Source organism: Sorex araneus, chromosome 1 (genome assembly GCF_027595985.1).
Source record: "Sorex araneus isolate mSorAra2 chromosome 1, mSorAra2.pri, whole genome shotgun sequence".
Taxonomy (NCBI): Eukaryota; Metazoa; Chordata; class Mammalia; order Eulipotyphla; family Soricidae; genus Sorex; species Sorex araneus.
Genome location: NC_073302.1, coordinates 203,722,693 through 203,743,871, shown reverse-complemented (window position 1 = coordinate 203,743,871; position 21,179 = coordinate 203,722,693). Strand labels below are relative to the sequence as shown.

The 21,179-nt window shown below is 39.5% G+C and overlaps 1 protein-coding gene across 1 annotated transcript in view; it reads right to left on the bottom strand.

Moving 5' to 3' along the window:
• Window positions 1-21,179, bottom strand: part of NEB (nebulin) — a 234,641-nt gene that overhangs the window by 184,207 nt on the left and 29,255 nt on the right. Inside the window, exons 11-27 of the mRNA XM_055120062.1 lie at window positions 19,419-19,523; window positions 18,696-18,803; window positions 17,748-17,864; window positions 15,004-15,108; window positions 14,809-14,916; window positions 14,613-14,717; window positions 13,537-13,635; window positions 12,293-12,397; window positions 10,842-10,949; window positions 10,643-10,756; window positions 8,221-8,322; window positions 8,019-8,126; window positions 7,828-7,932; window positions 5,456-5,554; window positions 2,871-2,975; window positions 1,959-2,066; window positions 1,760-1,873 (exon numbers count right to left, since the gene is read on the bottom strand). Coding sequence (XP_054976037.1) covers window positions 1,760-1,873; window positions 1,959-2,066; window positions 2,871-2,975; window positions 5,456-5,554; window positions 7,828-7,932; window positions 8,019-8,126; window positions 8,221-8,322; window positions 10,643-10,756; window positions 10,842-10,949; window positions 12,293-12,397; window positions 13,537-13,635; window positions 14,613-14,717; window positions 14,809-14,916; window positions 15,004-15,108; window positions 17,748-17,864; window positions 18,696-18,803; window positions 19,419-19,523 — 1,815 coding nt within the window. The remainder of the gene's footprint in view (window positions 1-1,759; window positions 1,874-1,958; window positions 2,067-2,870; window positions 2,976-5,455; window positions 5,555-7,827; window positions 7,933-8,018; window positions 8,127-8,220; window positions 8,323-10,642; window positions 10,757-10,841; window positions 10,950-12,292; window positions 12,398-13,536; window positions 13,636-14,612; window positions 14,718-14,808; window positions 14,917-15,003; window positions 15,109-17,747; window positions 17,865-18,695; window positions 18,804-19,418; window positions 19,524-21,179) is intronic.

Genomic DNA, 21,179 nt, shown 5'->3' with positions numbered 1-21,179 from the left:
CCACTCACCAATTACCTTAATGGAGGCAAGAGTCTGACCCAGAGGCCTTAGGAAAATTCTAAACCCATTTTGTCTTCCCACAATCACATTAAGTGTTAAAGATAGTGACTGAGGCTGCATGCATAAATGTGGGTCATAAATCTATGATAGACAGTCCTTTGTTAAATAGTTCCACCTTTTAACTTTCTTCTGCAATATGATGTCCTCTAGAATTTTGTGGGTAGTCACTTTTACTAAATAAGTCTATTACTTAATTTAAAATATAGAGTGCAGTGCAGATCCTAGTTTATGAAGATAAAATATGGTAACATTCTAATAGCATGCAAGAATATCAAATAAATTAATACAATTTGTCTTTATTAAAAAATAAACTGATTAGACAGTATTGAAAAAGCAGCTAGCATACGTGTTTTGACTAAATTGTTTTTCCTCATTTTTTTCATGTTCATACCGCTCATATAAAATGTTGCTGAAGACCCAAAGGATTTTCAATTTTCATTTTAAAAATAAGTATTTTCTATATTTGCTGATTACCATTTGGGAATATTATGCAAGAATGACTCATCTATTTTAACACCAATGTTAATAAATGAACAGGGCTTTGTTAAACAATAATATGTCTAATATTATAATATGTCCTTTGATAGAATGAAAAGCACAGATAAAGACACAAACACTATCAGCTGGCAGCTATACTCTTCTTAAGCTAGCATAGAAAAAGAACTAGTAAACAGGATAGTGTTTTATATATGAGCACTCTATATTCTATGACATAAATCAGTAGGAAGATAGTAGGAAAAATTATTAAATTGATATTGAATTGTTACAGACTTACGTAATACATACAAAAGAGTTTTAAAAGGCATGTATTAATTATTATATGAAGACAGTTAAATTCTAAGTAAATAATACAAATACTATTTTATTGTGAAAAGTTAACAATTTATTTTTATAAGGGAGTCCCTAAACATTTTGAAAATGCAGTGCATATTGTAATTTGCAGTGATAGATGATTTGTCTTTCTCTGGTAAGAATTTAATAAAAATAATCATAGATAGCCCTTAGACTAATCTTAGAGAATTATGAAATCCTCTAAAAGAAGAGAGGCCTCTGAATCCCTATCATAAACAGTTTTGTAACCATGTATCTCATGGTGATTCAATTTTTTTAAGTAAAAATAAATAACTAAATATCATAAAAATAAATTAAATTAAATTAAAAAGAGCCAAAATTATGAAAAAAGTTCATTTTTTCTAAGCTGATGGTGCAAATATTTTATCATATTCTCCATGGAGCCTACAAGATATAGAATATTTTACTAGGACAAGGGCCAATACTAATTAATCTGGTCAATAAAAAAATAATGTTTTTTTCCAAGATTTTTATCTGGGAATCAGGATTCTTTTAAAACAAAAAGTTCTATAACCATCATTCTAAAGCTACTTTTTTAATTACAAGAAAGTGTGGAAACTTCCAGTGATACTTTCTGAAAGGTAACAAGAATTAAATCCTACTCTACTAAGTGTTAGTATCCACATTTGACAAAGTGAAATGATTTGAGTTACAGGTCATAATCTCTCTCAAGTGTGAGAGGTGCTAGAATCCGGGGAGCCCTCCTACTTGTCAAATGTTCCCCAGAAGTTTGCTGTTGTGAACACGAAAGAAGCCCTGGATTTGAAATCCTTTGATATGTCACTGCCGTGGGTCCTATGAGCAGGATGCCCTCTCGAAAGCAAGACAGATTTAGCAAGGCACTCACGTCGCTCTGGTTTTTGGCCGTCTTCAAAGAATGAAGCATTTTGGGATCATCATTAATGCTGAGAGCTCCGATCATTTTCCCTTTGTTTTTCTCATAGTCTTTTTTGTACATCACCTGCAAAGACAACACCCCTGTCAGATCCCACCTGTCAGGACACATGGCTGAGGGTCCCCTGCACAGGCACCCTGGTCTCACTCACATCACTCGTGTTCTTGCTATTGGCTTTGGCTGCCAGCAGAGGGATGGCGTCCATTTTAATGTCAAACTTCTTAGCCTTGCTCTTCTCCCAGTCTTGTTTATAAACACTCTGGGCAGAAAAAAAAAATTCAACAAGAGATTAATAAGCACAATGTATAATAAAAATTCATCTGGGAAAAAGTAAAAAAGTTTATTATACTATATAATACACTCACAGTCATGTAGCATAAAAGGAGGTTTTGGTCAAGAAAGACCACACATACAACTGGAATCCCTATATAAAGCTCTTATCTATAGATAAGATTTTTAGATCATATGATCTAGATTTAGATTCTATCATCTAACTAATATAAAATGACTACTTGGAGAAAGTAAAACGGACATTTACACAGTAGAAATCCTGCAAAACTCTAGGAATCTATGGAAGAGTAATTGAAGGGCTGTTTGTGATAGTAACAGAGAACACAGTAAATGAAATCTGATAACCAGGTTAAAATTGAAAGTTGAAAATATCTAGGCCTTAAAAGCTACACTTGTAATTTGAAAACAACCTGATAACCAGGTTGTTATAAAATCTGGCAGCCAGATTAAAATTGAAAGTTGAAAACATCTAGGCCTTAAAAGCTACGCTTGAAATTTGATAACAGCGTCAATAGTTATATATCTGCACAACTCCTAATCTTGTCTTCTGTTTTGTTTGGGGGCCACACCTGGTGATGCTCAGGGAAACGCCTGCCTCCGTGCTCAAGGAAGTACACAGTTCTAGGGTTTGAGCCCAGTACTCCCATATGCAGAGCAGACTATCGGCCAACTGTGCTATCTCATCTGAGCCCTTTTCTGGTCTCTTTAGGCATTGACATTGTCTCTTTGTAAGTACACACAAAAGTGAGTTTCGGTGGGTTTTGCAACTTACATCACTCAGGTTATAGGCATTGACCTTGTGTTGAATAAACTCTGGGGCATCTGCTGGTACATTACACTTGAACTTCTCGCTTTCATGTTTTGCTTTATAATTCAGCTGAAAAATCAGAGTATCAAACTGATTAGAGCAGGAACTTCTTTAAATATGTGTAGAAAATATGCATATCTAATTCATTAGCATCCTTATTAGAAAATGTCTCCCAAAAGGTAACAACTGAGTCCAAATCTAGCACAAGAATTGTGGTATAGCAAGGAGGATAGCCCCATAGCTGGAAGACTGCTTCATGAGCAGAGGGGAGAAGGCAGATGGAATAGAGAAGGGATCACTAAGAAAATGATGGCTGGAGGAATCATTTGGGATGGGAGATGTGTGCCAAAAATAGATAATGGACCAAACATGATGGCCTCTCAGTGTGTGTTGCAGGCCATAATGCCCAAAAGTAGAGAGAGAGTATGGGGAATATTGTCTGCCATGGAGGCAGGGGGAGGGTGGGAAATGGGGGGTATACCAGGGAGATTAGTGATGGGGAATGTGCACTGGTGGAAGGATGGGTGTTAGATCATTGTGTGATTGTAACCCAAACATGAAAGCTTGTAACTATCTCACAGTGATTCAATAAAATTTAAAAACAAATTGTGGTATAACCAAACTTTGGGTTATTATTTTGTAAATGTTGTCACATACATATGTATGATTTATGTGTGACTATTGAGTTACTCATTTCTTACCCTTATATCCCTAACCATATTATACATAAGTTATAAATATATTTACGTATATATGTATATATAATTTATTTGTTTTAAACTTCTAGGTTATACCTTGAGATCATGACCTCTATAAAGTTACAAAGTTTTATAATCAAAGCACTAGTAAAAGTTAGTATAAAAAAGCGAAAAATAAAAGTAACTCATTAAAACACTAGAACAGTTTAAAATATATGCAAATTATTAACTCACAGAATTATCAACACACAAAATCACTGTCACTGTCACTGTCATCCCATTGCTCATCGATTTGCTTGGGTGGGCACCAGTAACGTCTCTCTTGTGAGACTTATTGTTACTATTTTTGGCATACACACAAAATATGACATTAAATATTAGAAAGATGACATTAGGCAAAAGGAAAAGATGAGGCTGCTAAATTTTGGAGATAAAGGCAAACGCACAAAATTGAACAAGCTGATTATGCAGTAAGCAACTTCAAAGAGAAATCTAACCCGGGCGACAAGAGGAATGTGCGGGCCCTAGGGATGGCATTGCATTTCTCTGCAACTTGCCACATTCAACTCTGTCAGTGAAGCTGATGTTTGGCTGATCTTTCTTGAAGCTCCAAATATGTTTGTGTGTAGTTTTCACATTGTCCCTATGTTTGGGATTATAGCAGGTGCTCTGGGTTCCTGCCACATCCCAAACTGAGCACATTAAATTAATAGATTGTCCCAGTCTGTCTTAGCATGGTATGTATGAGCACGCCCTAAGATGCAAAGATATCCTATCCAGAATTGGTTCCTACCTTGTGCCCTAAGCTGGTTTTGTTCACCCATGGCCCTGATGTGGAATAAGAGCAATGGAAATTGAATGAATGAATTAATGCAAATTATTATTTAATATTAGAAATGTATGGAGGTTTTTCAAGTTTGATGGTGTTTTCTGTGATCAGAAATACGGTGAAGGAACTTAACTCTATTATTTTTATTGATTAACTCATGGTAAAATTGGTCCCATTAAGTATATTTTGATTTAAAACCATAGTACAAGTATCTATTGAGAACAGTGAGGATCCGTTAGACTATATTTTCCTTTCCTGGGAAGGGCATGCTCCTCCCAGCAAGTATTCACACCTCAACACTGAGGTATAGTCCTACTCACCCCAACTTGGTACTTCATTGGCATCACCTAAGACCTTACTAGAGAGTCAGATAGTGACTCCCTTCACTATTCTGACTCAAAATCCACATTCTAACAGGATCACCGGTTATCCTCGTAGCCATGAGTATCTGAGACGCACTGTTGCTCTTCCTCAACTCTGGCACAGCTGGTCTAGTCTGTTCTGCACTTTCCTTAACCACCCAAGCAGTCCCTCTCTCATATGAACCTACTTTAGTTCTTCACAATCATCTTATAATAATTTTCTGATTATTGTGTGATGCCTATATTGTGTCTGTGCTCTTATAATTTTGTAAAATCTTTGTGAGCAAATTCAAGAAAGGGAAGTGTTTGCCTTGTTTGCCATCTAACCTACCCAATTAGATGTACTTGTTGTTTTTCACAATTGTGAAGATGCCCTGAAGTTTTAATCTGAATTATCTTTAGTACATGACAGATACTAATGAGCAAATTCCCATTAAGATTCCTAAGTAATCAAATAATTACTATTAGTATGAGTGTTGGGCACTCTTTTGCCTGAAGCGACAATTCAATCGAGTGACTTCATTTGCATTTTATTTTATAAATCTTTTTTTTAAAATGATGTAGTGATAATAGCTGAGGCTGTAAAGTTTAAGCTTGCAATGCTTGTCTTTCAATCAAGCACTCTGGGCTACCCACACATGCATAAATAAAGACACTTACGTCACTAAGCTGTTTTGTGTTGAGTTGGGCTTGCAGCAATACAGGAGAATCAGTAACAACGGTGAATTTGGTTTTATCTGGATGGACTTTGTAGGTATGCTGAAAAGAAGATGTTATTCAATTATATTTCATAATTCAACTTTATACTTTTCATATGTACCTAGTATATAAGAAAACCCTTCTAGTCAAAAATAAAGCATATTTTCTTTCTTAAAATGTGGTTACTCTGTTCTGACCTCCTTTCTGTTGGATATCATTGGTTTGTCCTTTCTCCCCTTGCCACTAGGAGCTTAAGTATATCAGTCACGCCCATCAAAGTGCTCCCGAGTCACTCCCATTCCTTTGTTTATCTGTAACCACTTCTACCAGTTTATCTGCTCTTCCCTTAATATGACTGCTAATTTGTAAGGTCAGAACTTCCTAGGACACTGAATATTATAACATTGCCTTTCTCTCCTCTTTATGCCTTTTGAATAATTTACTTTAAAGCTATGTCTTTTTTATATAGACACAAGAAGACAATATTATGTTTTTGTAACTTGGGACTTAATTGGCCTCGAATATTATTCCCTCCCGGGCATCTGCTTTCTCCACTTAAGCCTCAGTTGCCCTCAGTTCCTAGCACCCCAAAGTAGGGTCTCCGACGTGGGACAGGAAGGATCCAGGGCAAGCGGTGAGTTATGTGCTACCCTGGCATCGAGATGGGCCTGGCCAAAGTGCCTAATTCTTAACTATAAGTTAAGAGCTTGATCATAGACAAATGCTGTCATGATCCAATAGTAATTATGAGACTGGGACCCTGCCAGGGATAGAAAAGACTGATCTGGCCTGAGCACTGTAGTCTGAGATTGAGATGGCCCCAGGAGAGCAATTCTATAAGCTTTAATGCATCTCTTATTGTGTCCATACAAAATGATTAATATTATGAATTCTTGTATGTTTGCTGGCTGAGGAGAAGAGAAACACATTCATGGGACTCTGCCCTTGGGTGGATCCTCCTGCTGAAAGAGAATTAAGTCCTAGGAGAAGCATCCCCTGAGGGAAAAGAACCTTACCCTATTGCTGACCACACCTATGTGTATGCCCCAACCCCCTCATGCTGTGGAGATTTAACTAGGCTGTAAGAGTGGGTTGGGGGCCAGATCCACGGGGGCCAGAGCCACAGATCGAGAGAGAGGAGTTCCAGAGAGGAGCAGAAAAGGAGAATGAAGTAGCATGGGGGAGAAAGAAGCAGGAGGATAATCAGAGGAGAATGGAGATGAGATTGGAATAAACTGTAAGTGAGACCAACCATCTTGGCTCCGTTCCTTCACCTGCCTCGCCGCCCGCGCATGCCTTTTCTTTTCTTTTTTATTTTTACACACTTTCTGTCTTTTTGTTTCTCTCTCATGTTCTCTTTCTCTTTTTATCGCTGTCCCCTTCTCTCCTCATCTATCTTTCTGAAGTTGTTTCTAAACTTGTTTTCTTACTACAATTCACCAATTAAATCAATCTTCTCCCTTGTTTGTGCAGTGGCTTTCCACTGACCTTGTCATTTGATCAAATTGCATTTTGGTTTATGAGGCTCACACTAGAGAATATACCTCCTTCTTTATCTCCTTTCACTTCACCTTTGACCACTGGCCCATTTCCGATCTCCCTCATCCTTCCAAGACTGGCCTAGGGAAGACAGTCTCACGGGCTGGAGCATGTGCTCTGCGTGTGGAAGGCCTGACTTTTGTCCATTACTTCATGGCCGTGCCAGCAGTCTGAGCAGCACACTTTGAGGTATGCTCCACACCAAATCCTTACCCGCCACGCTTTTTCTCTCCATGGGCTGTTCTTCCTGCTTCCTGCTTCTCCTTCTCTGATCTGGGCACACCTACATACTTCCTCCTTAAATGTTCCCTGACCACTCGTCCTATAGTGCCTATGCCATCTCGCTTCCACGTTAATCCGAGAGCAGCATTCCAAGTTTCATGTCTGTTATATTTTTCTTAGCTGGGTGCTTCTAGTTAACTATCTCTCCTTCAAGTGCATCCTGAACATAAGGCGACCCACTTCACTCCTTGTCTTTCCCAGCACCAAGGACAGCGTCTGACACAGTTAGCCCCTTTAGGCCAATTTGCGTAGCTTACAAATTTCCAAATTTCCTTCCTTAAAGTTCTGTGTATATAAACTAAACAATGATTTATAAAACCGGAAATTATTCTGTAACAAATAATGCTTCTGCAACAGTAATTTTTGTGGCCCTCAATTCTATCCCCAAGTCAAAAATTTTAATTTACATCTCCTAACCACTAGATGTTAACATTTAAACACCTGCTAAATTTACCACTAGGTGGCACAAGAATTCCAAGCCCCATGGCCAGAATCCAGGGCGGCTCACTTACATCTTTGCACTGGTCTAGCTTCTTGATTGCTTCATATTCCTGCGTTATTGTCTGAGGGAAATAGCATTTCCCTCTATCTTCTTCATATTCTGCTTTGTAATTTTTCTATAATGAGAAAGAACAAAATTAGTTTGTGATTGTTATTGCTCAGAGTGTCCCTGTGAGGCTCAAACAATTATCTTCAAACTTACATCACTGTTTTGAGCTGAGACTTTCATGCAATGCATTTCATATGGGTCCTCAAAGCTGCCTATGTAATGCCCCAAGACATTCTGGACATAAGAATCTTTATATTTAGCCTGGAAAAGAAAACACATGTGACTCAAATGGACAATGACTTTCCCAGAGGTAGGAAAGCCCTCCCCCTCCAGGAGTAATCATAGTCTTTCAAACCTCACTGAAGGCCTTCAGCAGAGTGTCAAGCTGATATTTGGGGGTCTCACAGTAGTTCATGCTCTTTGCCTTGGTTTTCTCATAATTTTCTTTGTATAATCTCTGCAAAAACAAGTAGACAGAGAAAAATATTGAAAGATACATTTCTTGGTAAAAAAAACTTATTTGTGCCATTGCTGTAATTTAACGCAAAGAATAATTTTTAAGTGTTTATTTTCCACAAAGCAACATTATAGAGGCCCATGTTTTGCATAACCTAGTCAATTAATAACCATACAGATGTTTGCTACTAATTCTAGTATGCTGTGGTCAGAATATACCAGGAAACACGATTGCTGCTGTCCAAAGCAACTGCTTTGGGGCTCGGGCCAGAGGGGCTACTCCAGGCTTGTTGCTTGGAGTCTGCTCCGGGGCGTGCTCAAGGGATTGCGCAGTGTCAAGGACAGAACCCTGGCCTTGCAAGAAACTTTTGTGTGTGTGTTTGAAGCAAGATAGTTTTTTTTGTTTCAAACTATCGCATGAAACTTATTTAGAAAGATGTGAGGGGAAAGAAAGAGGAAGTACATAATCAGAGAGAACAAAGGTTTCTCCAGAATGGGAAAAGCAAGCAAAGAGACACAGAGACAAGTGACAAGATATCTGTTTAAGAACACAAGCTTGTAAAGCAAGCACCAAACAATTTTTTGTAACTGTTGTTTGGGGCGAACTGGAGCGATATCACAGCAGATAAGGCGTTTGCCTTGCATGAGGTTGACCCGGATTCGATTCCTCCATCCCTCTCGGAGAGCCCGGCAAGCTACCGAGAGTATCCTGCCCAAATGGCAGAGCCTGGCAAGCTCCCCGTGGTGTAACCGATATGCCAAAAACAGTAACAACAAGTCTCACATGGAGATGTTACTGGTGCCTGCTTGAGCAAATTGATGAACAACAGGATGACAATGCTACAGACAGTGCTGTTTGGGGCCAGACTCAGTGGTGCTCAGGGCTTACTCCTGGCTCTGCACCCAGGAATCACTCCTGGAGGGACCTTATGGGATGCCAGGGATGATACAGTGTTGGTCACATGCAGGGCAAACACTTTACTCACTGTACTTACTCTCTGGTTCCAACCAGCAATATTTTGGCATAAAAATAATCCTTTCCACTTGATGCATTTGAAAGAAAATGAACTTTTAAAAAACTGATACAACATGAGGGAAAAGCATATGAACTTTTGAGACTCAGGCATAGTCCTAGAAAAAAGTATTTAGCATTTGATGAAAATGCATGTTGTAGCCCCTCCGGAAGTGGAATTTTATGACTCAAACTAAAAATTTACTTAACAGAAATAATACTGGAAAATATTTATTTATTATATAAATATATTAAATTGTTGGGTTTTTCTCACTTTTTAAAATTATTATTGGGACTACTCTCAGTAGTTCTGTTGCAGAGGTTCTTTTCTAATTGTTGTAAGGGCCGAACCCAGTGGGGCTTGGGGAGGCTGGTCTGAGGCTTGGGCTGGAACACTGGGAAGGTGCTATACCCATGTGAGCACACCCTGGACCAGCTCTGGTTTTTAAGCCTTCCATATAAAAATGCACACCCACTAAACATAGGGTTATTTGCAAATGATACAGAGTGGGGAACATTTCTTATTTGCTATGAATTGGAAAATCAACTCATTTTATTTTTATTGGGGGCACTTTCAGTGTCAGGCGGATGAGGTTCATTGTTGTTACTGTTTTTGGCATATAGAATATGCCACGGGTAGCTTGCTAGGTAGGCTCTGCCGTGCGGGCTGGGTACTCTTGGTAGCTTGCTGGGCTCTCTGAGAGGGATGGAGGCTTTTAGGGCGGCCTCCAATCGCCCTTACAAGTATTTTTATAAGCATTTTAAAGTCTTTATAGTGAGAGCAATATTTTTATAAAATAAAATGCTTTGTTTTTGAGGTTATATTTTCCTACTAGTTTTTCCTATTTTATTTGTCTTTTGCCTGATTTTCTCACTTCTTTTCAAATTTTTCTGTATGCATTCTTGCAGAGTTTCTTGACTCATGTCATGAATGTCATGTCATGAATTCATGTCATGAATGTCATGACATGGAATGAATATATGTTTATACATAATAAGATACTGTGTTTTCTCTTGAAAGTGTTTTTCAAGGAAAACACTTGGAAACAACACTGCTAATATGTTTGCCTCTGATTAGGACAAATATTATTAAGGTGACTAAGGGAAATTTTAGCCTATTCACTGGTGTCTCAAAATGCAAAGACATCTTAAGAATTATAATGAGATGAGTCATCCTTCACCCCTGGCCTCTCCTGTTTGAGATATTATCCTGAATCTAAGATTTCATGAAAGCCAACTTCCCATCGAGGGTATTAAGCAGTAAATATGGTCATGTCTGAAAAGAAGAGCAATTTAGCAAAACACTCACGTCACTCTGGTTTTTGGCCGTCTTCAAGGAGTGCAGCATTTTGGGATCATCATTAATGCTGAGAGCACCAATCATCTTCCCTTTGTTTTTCTCATAGTCTTTCTTGTACATCACCTGCGAAAACAGTACACATGTCAGATCCCGCCTGCCACGAACCATGACTGGGAGTCCCTTGCCCAGGCATTGTGGCCTCACTCGCCTCACTGGCATTTCTGCTGTTGGCTTTGGCGGCCAGCAAAGGAATAGCGTCCACTTTAATGTCAAACTTCTTAGCTTTGGTCTTCTCCCAGTCTTGCTTATAGATATTCTGCACAGGAAAAATTTCACAAAGGCATCAATATCAAATGATGGGTGCTGGCATACTTTAAAAATTAAAGGGTAACATGATACCTTGCCTTAATATCAAGGAAATGAACCATTTCCATTGTTCAGGAAATCTAGGATATTTCAGACCATTCTTCTCAAGCTGAAGCTTGATTATGAAGAATTTAAAGCTTTCTATTAATCTTACAAAGAATTAACTGAATTCTGATTATTGTACTGACATTTGATTCTAACACTGTATATCTTATAGAGTGAGGAAGATATCTTATAGTTAATTTACTTTTTATGATATAAAGCTTTCATTTGCTCTCAAAGTTCTCTGCAAAGGTTATTTTATGAATAATTGCAGTAATTATTGCTGCTAAATACTTTTAGCACTTATCCATAAGCTTTTTGAAGAAATTGAGGTCTAGTCCCACACCCTGCCCCCCTTACTGAGGACAGTTTGACTTTCCTATAAACTCACTTTGGAAAATGAAAGACTGAATGAATACTTGACCTTAGGCCTCTGGAATACCCTGTCTATTTCTCAGGGCACCATTTCATACATGTACTAATGAATACTGATTCTATGTAATAAAGAGCAATACAGATCTAGTGAAATGAGGAAAATGAACTTATATCTTTTGTTTTAATACTTCAGATTCTGAAAGAAAAATTGTAATAGTATAATAGGGTTTAACCTAACATTTCCAATTAAACACATATTAGTGGTGGCATTTTGAAAGTCATTTTGTTTGTTTGTTTATTTGGGGGCCACACCCACTAATTTTCAGAGCTGACTCTTGACTCAGCACTCAGAAAAATTACTCTTGGTGGTAATTACTCAGGGTACCATACGGGATGCCAGGGATCTAACCCAGGTTGACCTTGTTCAAGGCAAGACAGTGACCTTCTGGCTGTACTATCTTCTGGCCCCCAAAGGAAGCTTTGTTTTTTAGGTTTGGGGGTTTGTTGTTTTTGAGCCACTCCCAGCAGTACTCAAGGCTTACTCCTGGCTCTGTGCTCAGGAATCACTCTTGGTGGGCATGGCGGGGATCAAACCCAGTCAAAGATATGCAAGGCAAACACCCTACCTGGTATACGATAGCTCTGGCCCTTGAAGGCTTAAAAATACATTTCAATTATCTGAATGTGTGAAGCTACTTAGAAAGAGGATTGCATACAACTTATACAGCGGATCCAAAGTTATATTGGCAGAGATATAGGAACATGATCTTAGCTGATCTTTCCAGCTCTAAAAGGAAAATTATTATTTCATGATGTATTTCAAAAATGAAGGGCAGTCTGTGAGTATATCATGTAGCACAGCACACGTGAACTTACGTCACTCAGGTTGTAGGCGTTGACCTTGTGCTGTATGAGGGCAGGAGTGTCCGGGGGTACGTGGCACTTGAACTTTTCACTTTCATGCTTTGCTTTATAATTTAGCTAAGAGAACCAGGGAGAGAGAAAGTTAGAGAGGCTACATACCGGTTATCTCTGAAGACTGCTTGAAAATAAAGTCTCAGGAGACTACCAAGCATCATTAACCAGCTGTGTGTTGGACAGATGATAGCTGTAATCACATCTGTCACCATGGTAACTCTAATGAAAGAGGTGGCTCTTCCATATGGGTCCCCTGCTCCCCATGAATAGCACAGTTGGCCTTGTAGATACTTAATGACAGTCCTTTCTTTCTTACTGTTGCCAATTCTCCTTACCCGGACAACCTTTCCTATCAAAGGCACAGTATATAAGGCTATATTCCTTCATACATCATGATTTGTTGATAATCTAATTAAATTTTCATGTGTGGCCATAATGGTCTTGTTCTTTATTGTTTTTACTTCATTTTCACTCAACACAAGACTGAAGCTTCATTATTAAAACACATATTGTTCAACTCACCCCACTTTTCTGGTAATAATTGGAGAGCAAGGAATCCCACATATTGGATACCTGCTCATCAAGAGTTACATGCCATGTACTCTTAATGGGAAGGTATTCAATCATGTATTGTGCATGCATCTCTTACTTTCCAAAACAACCACACATTGTAAAAGAAAAATATGAGACATGGAGCGGTCAAATCATTTTTCTATTCTACCATGTCACAAATGACAGAAGTAGAATTTGAATCCAACTTTGTCTGATCAGACAACTCATGTTCTTTCCATGGCATTAGGTGACATTTGTTTCCCTTGTGGAACCATGTTACTGTAACTGTTATCTACCCAAGAATATGCAAGGCAGCTAAATAGGAAAACACTGTAATATTTCAAGCGTGTATGCGTGCATTAAATTTGGAAAAAACTTATATAGCCCTTTTCATAACTGTAACTAGTCACTGGATTATATGTTCAGAAGTATGTTATATGCTTTATCAAAGTTCCTGGATATCAGTTTGCTTGCCTTTTTAAAGTCTGTGTTCTCTTTGGAACACATCTTCCTGTCTTTCTCTCACCTATACATCTTTCTAAGTAAATTTCATTCAGCAAAAATTATTTTGCTAAAAAATAAACAAAAAAAGAAACTATATTGCGTCACTAAAAAAACAAAGAAGTTTCCGGCTATCTAGAGAAACTTACGTCACTCAGTTGTTTGGAGTTGACTTGGGCTTGCACCATAACAGGAGAGTCCGTGACTTGTGTGAATTTTGTTTTATCTGGATGGACTTTGTACGCATGCTATTGGGGAGAAAAGGAATCAGGCTTAGCAGTATCACCTGGCAAACCCAAGCTGACCCATGAGTAAATCAAGCAGATCCCCAGAACCAAAAGAAACTTAGAGTAAATAAAACTTATTTTTGTTTACAGGTTAGATTTTACTTTCTTAAGCCAGGACAAAAAAAAACTTTCCCATATCTTCAGATTTCCAATAACAGAAAATCTTTTGGTGCATCAACATGGAAAGTATCATGTTAAGTGTAATGAGTCAGAAAGAGAGGGACAGACATAGAAAGATTGCACTCATTTGTGGAATATTGCACTCATTTGTGGAAGTAACAGAATAGGAGACTAACACCCAAGAATAGTAGAGATAAGCACCAGGAGGATTGCTCCATGGCTTAGAAGCTGGCCTCGAATGCTGGGGGAAAAGGCGGCTCAGATAGAGAAGGGACCACCAAGTAAAGGATGCTTGGAGGACCTGCTCAGGATGGGAGATGCACGCTGAAAATAAACCATCGACCAAACAGGATGGATACTCAATACCTCTATTGCAAACCACAACACCCAAAAGGAGAGAGAGAGCAAAAGGGAATGCCCTGCCACAGAAGCGGGGCAGGGTGGCAGGGAAGGGATGGAAATGGTAGGAGGCATATTGGGATCATTGCTGGTGAAGAATGGGCACTGGTGGAGGAATGGGTATTCTATCATTGTATGACTGAAACATAGCCAAGCTTGAAAGTCTTGTAACTGTACCTCACGGAGATCCATTAAAAAACTCATTAATTAATTAATTGAAAAAAATACTTGGGAAGCTGATCAAGAATTAACTCGTGAAATACAATGTAATATCAGGGGAAAATAGCATAGCTACAGCAGAAAACACTTTTGTTTACAATTTCTTCACTTGCATCTATTTGTAAGGGGGTCAACATTTTCAACCTATCTTGAGTACAATGAGATGCTCTAGCGTAATAGTGTTCAAACTTCAGACTTACATCTTTACACTGATCTAGTTTCTTAATTGCTTCATATTCTTGAGTTATGGTCTGGGGGAAGAAACATTTGCCTCTGTCCTCTTCATATTCTGCTTTGTAGTTTTTCTATGAATAAAGAAAGGATATAAGGAAGTAACCATTGTTTTTATGCCCCCAAATACGTTGGTTAGCAAGCGAAGCAATTCTTTGAACTTACATCACTGTTTTGAGCTGTGACTTTCATGCAGTGTGTTTGATATGGATCCTCAAAGGTTCCAACATAATGTCCCAAAACATTCTTTAAGTAGGAATCTCTATATTTTGCCTGAAAGACAAAAACATATTTTACTAATTTGTTGACAAAATGATGGCTCTTTTCTTTCACAGAGGGGGTGACCCAGGTATGGCTTACATCACTACTGAAGTTCTGCAGAATTGTATCAAGCTGGAATTTGGGTGTCTCACAGTAATTTATGCTCTTTGCCTTGGTCTTTTCATAGTTTTCCTTGTAAAGTTTCTGTCAAAGAAAAAAACAATCCATTCAATTTGATTCCTGTCACACCCACACTAGCTGTGGCACTTATTTTCAGCACTAAGCCAAGGGTCAAGAAACAGGACAGCAGCCAGCAATGGTCCAAAAAACTAACATTCAAGCAATTACAGTGCAGCAATTACCGTAAAGCCAAAGTTTCTCACATTGTGCAAAAAAATAATAGCACTATAGCACTTGTCCCGTTGTTCATCGATTTGCTCGAGCAGGCACCAGTAACGTCTCCATTGTGAGACTTGCTGTTACTGTTTTTGGCGTATCAAATACACCACAGATAGCTTGCCAGGCTCTACCATGTGGGCAGGATACTCTTGGTAGCTTGCCAGGCTCTCTGAGAGGGATGGAGGAATCAAACCCAGGTCGGCTGCATGCAAGGCAAACGCCCTACCCGCTGTGCCATCATTCCAGTATAATTATGCTGCATCCAGCCAAGTCCTAGTGGTTAGTGCTCTATATTTCTGAATTGCTATCTTCTCCCTCTCCCAGCCCACACAGCTCCTTTCACTTGAGATACTACAAAACACAAGAATCTTCTGAGCTCAGAAGTTTTCAATTTTTTTTAAGCAAGCTTCCATTAAAACGTTTAATACACAATGAGAAATACACCTACATCCCTTCTTTTCCTATTGTGGAAAATCCCTCATAATACAAACAGTAAATCTTAAAAGTAAGGCACACATAAGAACTCAGATGTACTAAGTCTTAATTCTCTGGTAGGATTGATTCGAGATCCAACAATATCAATCAATAAACAACAATTAAGTGCACAACCGATCAAACAGATCATTGCCATCTTTTATGCTGGGTTTGAAAGCTGTAAATGGTGCTATTGGTTTTTAATATTTTCCTTTTCCTGTCTGTATCAGCAGAGTGGATTTGAGTGTGTGGGGGTTTTCTATGTGTGACAAATGTGACTTTCATCAGGAAAGAGGAAATAGCCTCTACATTTTTTCAGCAGAGTCAGTACTACATCCACTTACACTGTCTCACCTGTCACATGTCTCACCCACCCCTCAATCACATGTGTACAATTCTATGATGCTGACTTACTTTAAGAGTCAAGAAAAGAAGCAATCCACCCAGAGAACTGTAGAGAGTCCTAACACTAAGGACAAGACTCAACCATTCACACAGCCATCCTTATTACATATCTAGTTGAAATGGGTCTCAGGTTGTCAGTCTTTCTGAGGGAGGTTCCTTTATGTTTTGATATGAGGCTCACTTTGCCAATCCAGTTTAAATCTAGTAAATTTGTAGTATCTTAACAATTTTCAAGTATTGGGACTGGAGATACAGTCCAGTGGTTAAGGCATTGGCCTTGCATGCAGCCAACCTAGATTTGGTTGCTGTATCCTGCAGGGTGTCCTGAGCACTGCTAGGAGTGATCCTTAAGTGCAGAGGTAAGATTAAGTCCTGACCACTGCCAGGTGTGACCCAAAACCAAAAACAAACAAAGGAAAAAATCCACACCAAAAAAAAACCCAAAAAAAAACACTTTAAAGTTACGCCTTAGCCCAGGAAAAACAGGTGTTAGAAGAACTAGTCAATGGATGCAAAGAGACTGCTATGACAATAATAGCTGGGAATGATCACGCTGGATATGACCTGCGGGTTAAAAGTAGGTAAGCTATAATATTAATAACTTTTCAGTATCAATATTGCAAACCACAACCCAAAAGAAGACAAAGAGAGAGAATAAAGGGAGAGAGAGAGAGAGAGAGAGGCAGGCAGGGGATGGGGTGGGGTGGGGGTGGGGGTTGATGTTGATGGGAGGGAACCTGGGAACACTTGGTGCTGGGAAATGTACACTGGTGGAGGGATGGGTGTTGGAACACTGTATGATTGAACTCCAATCATGAACAGGTTTGTAATGGTCTATCTCACAGGGATTCAATAAAAAACTTTTTTAAAAAAAGTGAAGATACATGAGGGGAAAAAATGTTACTCCTTAGGAAGTAAGTTTAAAGTCTGCAAATGATGGTTTCTTAGGCCAAGGTCGGTGAGAGGAGGGTATGTCGAGGAGAGGAGCTGTGAAACACAGAGCAGCTTCGTCCTCCCAGTGTCAGGTCTGAGGAACACAGAGGCAGGGCACTAATACAGGGTCACTTCTCCCTTATCTTATTTTCTTTCTTTCTTTTTAAAAATGGTATTTAGGTAACACCCAGCAGTGCTCAGGGGGTTTACTCCTGGCTCTGCACTCAGAAAGCACTCAGGGGACCCTATGGGATAGCCAGGAATCGAATCCAAGGCAAATGCCCCACCTGCTGTATGTAGCTCCAGCCCCTTCCTCCCTTTTCAAAGGTTCCTTCTATCACCATCCTAACCGCATTCTTCCTACAACATTCTTTTTCTGCACAGAGACTAGGAACCCGGCACCTCCTGAACAAGTGAGGTGCCTACTGGCGTTGTCACACAGGGTCCTCTATGGCACAAATCCTGCTTGTGCCTTTCTGCGGGGAGGTCACGCGGGGAAGCAGCACTCCACTGTCTTCGGGTTATCTGAAAGCTACATCTGCACCCTCTCATTGCAGAAGGAAGGAAAGAGGGTTTATCTCCTGCAACTGAAGTTTGAAAACACACCCACATTCTGTCCGGAGGCCACTTACATCACTCAGGACGTTTCCTGCTGCTTTCAGCTGCCGGAGCAACGGGTTCTCCGTGGCAGGAAGCACATTATAATCTGCTTTTCCTTTATTCTTTTCATAGTCTTCTTTGTATTTTACCTGCAGGAATTAAGGGGGGGAAAGCATGAAGTAACTCTCTGGGTTATTTTTGTTCTCCTTTCTATTAATGTTTTTATGACATACTTCCAGACATCAAGTTTCTCTTTAGAAAAAAAATGGTAGCTTGCCATTTTATAAACAAAATATTCAGAGTAACTCATAATAGCAGCAGAGAATGTGCACACATTTGCAGGATATCTTTTCTTTCCATTCATTTATTCGTTCAGAATGGGAAAAGGAGACAATCATAGAGGTGGGTATGGAGCCTTATATATTCTTATATAGAACTACCAACTTCTTTCTTTTTTCCTTTTTTTTTTTTGTTTTTGGGTCACACCTGGCGATGCACAGGGGTTACTCCTGGCTCATGCACTCAGGAATTTCTTTTGGCGGTGCTCAGGGGACCATATGGGATGCTGGGAATTGAACCCGGGTCGGCCGCGTGCAAGGCAAACGCCCTACCCGCTGTGCTATTGCTCCAGCCCCATGGGACTGCCAACTTCTTGAGGAAAGAGGATCGTCCTATTTAAGGCAATTCTCTACTGTATCAAAAGGCCCTTTACTCTATGAAATGCCTTAAGTGGTAACTGGGTGATTAATGCTCAAGCATGGCATTAATTAGTTTTAAATTTCATAACCCTTTCCTAGTCACCAAACACTTTCAGGGTTGTTGTTATTTCAAATAGATGAGATCAACTAGTCTCAACTCTGATAGATCCAAAAAACAAACAAAAAAATCCTTTTTTTTCTCCTCACTATATACAATAACAAGAGTTATAAAAAATTTTCCCATCCCAAAAGTAACCAAATGAAATGAGTGTTTCCTTGTACCTTGCTAGCTGCCACACCAGCTTGCTTATTCACTTTGTACTCTGGGGTTTCTGTCTGCATGAAGTAGATCTGGTCCTTAAGATTCTCAAAGTCCTCCTGGTATTTCCTCTGTAAGACATCAAACATGCCGGAGGGTTTCTGTGGGAATAGACTGCACGAGGATGATCAGGGAGGCCTCTGGAGAAGCTACATGAAGCCATGCTTTCTGGACTTACAAAGGTGAGATTATAATTAGAGAATCTCATGTCACCACAAAAGCAAATAACAACATGACATATGGATATTTGGAGCAATTATAATAGATGTGATAACAGTCACCTAAAGTTGCTGTCAAAGGCCAGGGGCAGTAAACATAGAAAGGAAAAAATAAATAGGATTTTGGCTCCCCAATAGGAAACTCTGAGAATAACCACATTATCCAGTTTCAGAAATTTGCTATTTCTGCTTGCCAGCCTGAGGATACACAGTACAGGCCCCATTTGCCTATACTAACTTTGAAACCGTACTGTTTCTATGAAAATGAAAACAAGAATATTGGAATATCACCCAAACACTATTTCTCAAAGGAAGGGAGTATTGTGGGATTTCCTTCATAAGCATTCTACACAAGGTCTTGCTGCCAAGAAGGGCCCTGTACTCAAACTTGTAGCTGCTGCTCTGGGTGAAGTGGACATCACAATGGACAGCCAAGCCAAGGACTGCTGGTCACCCCCGCCTTCTTACTGAGTTGAGGTTATCAGCATTCATTCTGGCAGTTGCAATTTCAAAGCAGGGCGTCTCACTCCATTTGCCTTTCACTTTATTTTCATAGTCTTCCTTATATTTTTGCTAAAGAGAAAGGGGGAAAAAGATAAGCAAAACACTGAAATCAAATTGAAAAGCAGATTAGGGGGTAATGGTCAGCTTTTAAAATATCTGGAATAGCTGGCATGCATTCTCTGCTGCTCACATCACAAACTGTGGTTTCTGTCTCTCTCTCTCTCTCTCTCTCTCGCTCTCATTCACTCTCTTTCTCCCCTTCCTCTTCATCCCCCACACACAATCTTTCACTTCTCCATACCCTCTCCCCTTTCCCCCCTCTCTCTCTAACTCTCCATACATTTTTCTAAGTAACACTATAGTAACACTATTTTTTACCTTTTAAGAAACAAAATAAAATCTTGCACGTGGGGGATTGGGCAGGTTCCAAACACCTGTCCTGTGAGTGTTTGGGCATGAGCTCTAATGCCCAGGGTTGCCTGCCACAACCACCAAATATATAAGCCTGATCTGCTGTCTGTAATCCACTGAGTCACAAGCAATTTTCAGCAATACCATGGCCAAGAGTGTATAGGTACCACAAAGGAGTTTTGCCAAGGGTAAGTTTGGCACTGTCACTAATGAAAGATGAGCAGCATCACAGCAAGAAGTGCAGTCCAGACAAATCCTTGTATGACCATCACAGCACTACAACCATAACTGATTGCCTCTACTAAGAGCTTGACCCTTGGTGAACACATGTGCAAGCATGGCAACTAAAGGAATGCAAAACTCAGTGAGCACAGCAGTGTGAGGACTGCAAACTAATGTATGACTCCCCAGACATTGCCACAGTGTGGCATGTGTATGACCCCTGGTCACTGCAACATCAACAAAGAGTAGGGTGAGTGGGGAGGAAATAAGTAAAAATTAAATTAAAATATATTAACTAAGTTTTCCTTGGACAAATGTCTTCAGATTTACTTCCTAGATGGTGTATCTATCCAACAAGAACGTGTGTGTTGGGAATGGAGTGATAACACAGCAGTAGGGCACTTGCATTGCACACGACCAACTGGGGTTCCATCACTGGCACCATATATTGTACTCAGAGTCTGCCAAAAGTGATGCCTGAGCACCACTGGGTATGGTTACCCCTTCTCCCACTCGAAAGAAAGAAAGAGAGAAGGAAAAAAGAAAGAAAGAAAGAAAGAAAGAAAGAAAGAAAGAAAGAAAGAAAGAAAGAAAGAAAGAAAGAAAGAAAGAAAGAAAGAAAGAAAGAAGAGAGAGAGAGAGAGGGAGGGAGGGAGGGAGGGAGGGAGGAGGAAGGAAGGAAGGAAGGAAGGAAGGAAGGAAGGAAGGAAGGAAGGAAGGAAGGAAGGAAGGAAGAAGGAAGGAAGAAGAAGAAGGAAGGAAGGATGAAAGAAAGAAAAAAGAGAGAGAGAAGAAGGAAGGAAGGAAGGATGAAAGAAAGAAAAAAGAAAGAGAGAGAAAGAAAGAAAGAAGGAAGGAAGGATGGAAGGATGAAAGAAAGAAAAAAGAAAGAAAGAGAGAGAGAAAGAAGAAGGAAGGAGGAAGGAAGGAAGGAAGGAAGGAAGGAAGGAAGGAAGGAAGGAAGGAAGGAAGGAAGGAAGGAAGGAAGAAAAAAGAAAGAGAGAAAGAAAGAAAGAAAGAAAGAAAGAAAGAAAGAAAGAAAGAAAGAAAGAAAGAGAGAGAGAGAGAGAGAGAAAGAAAGAAAGAAAGAAA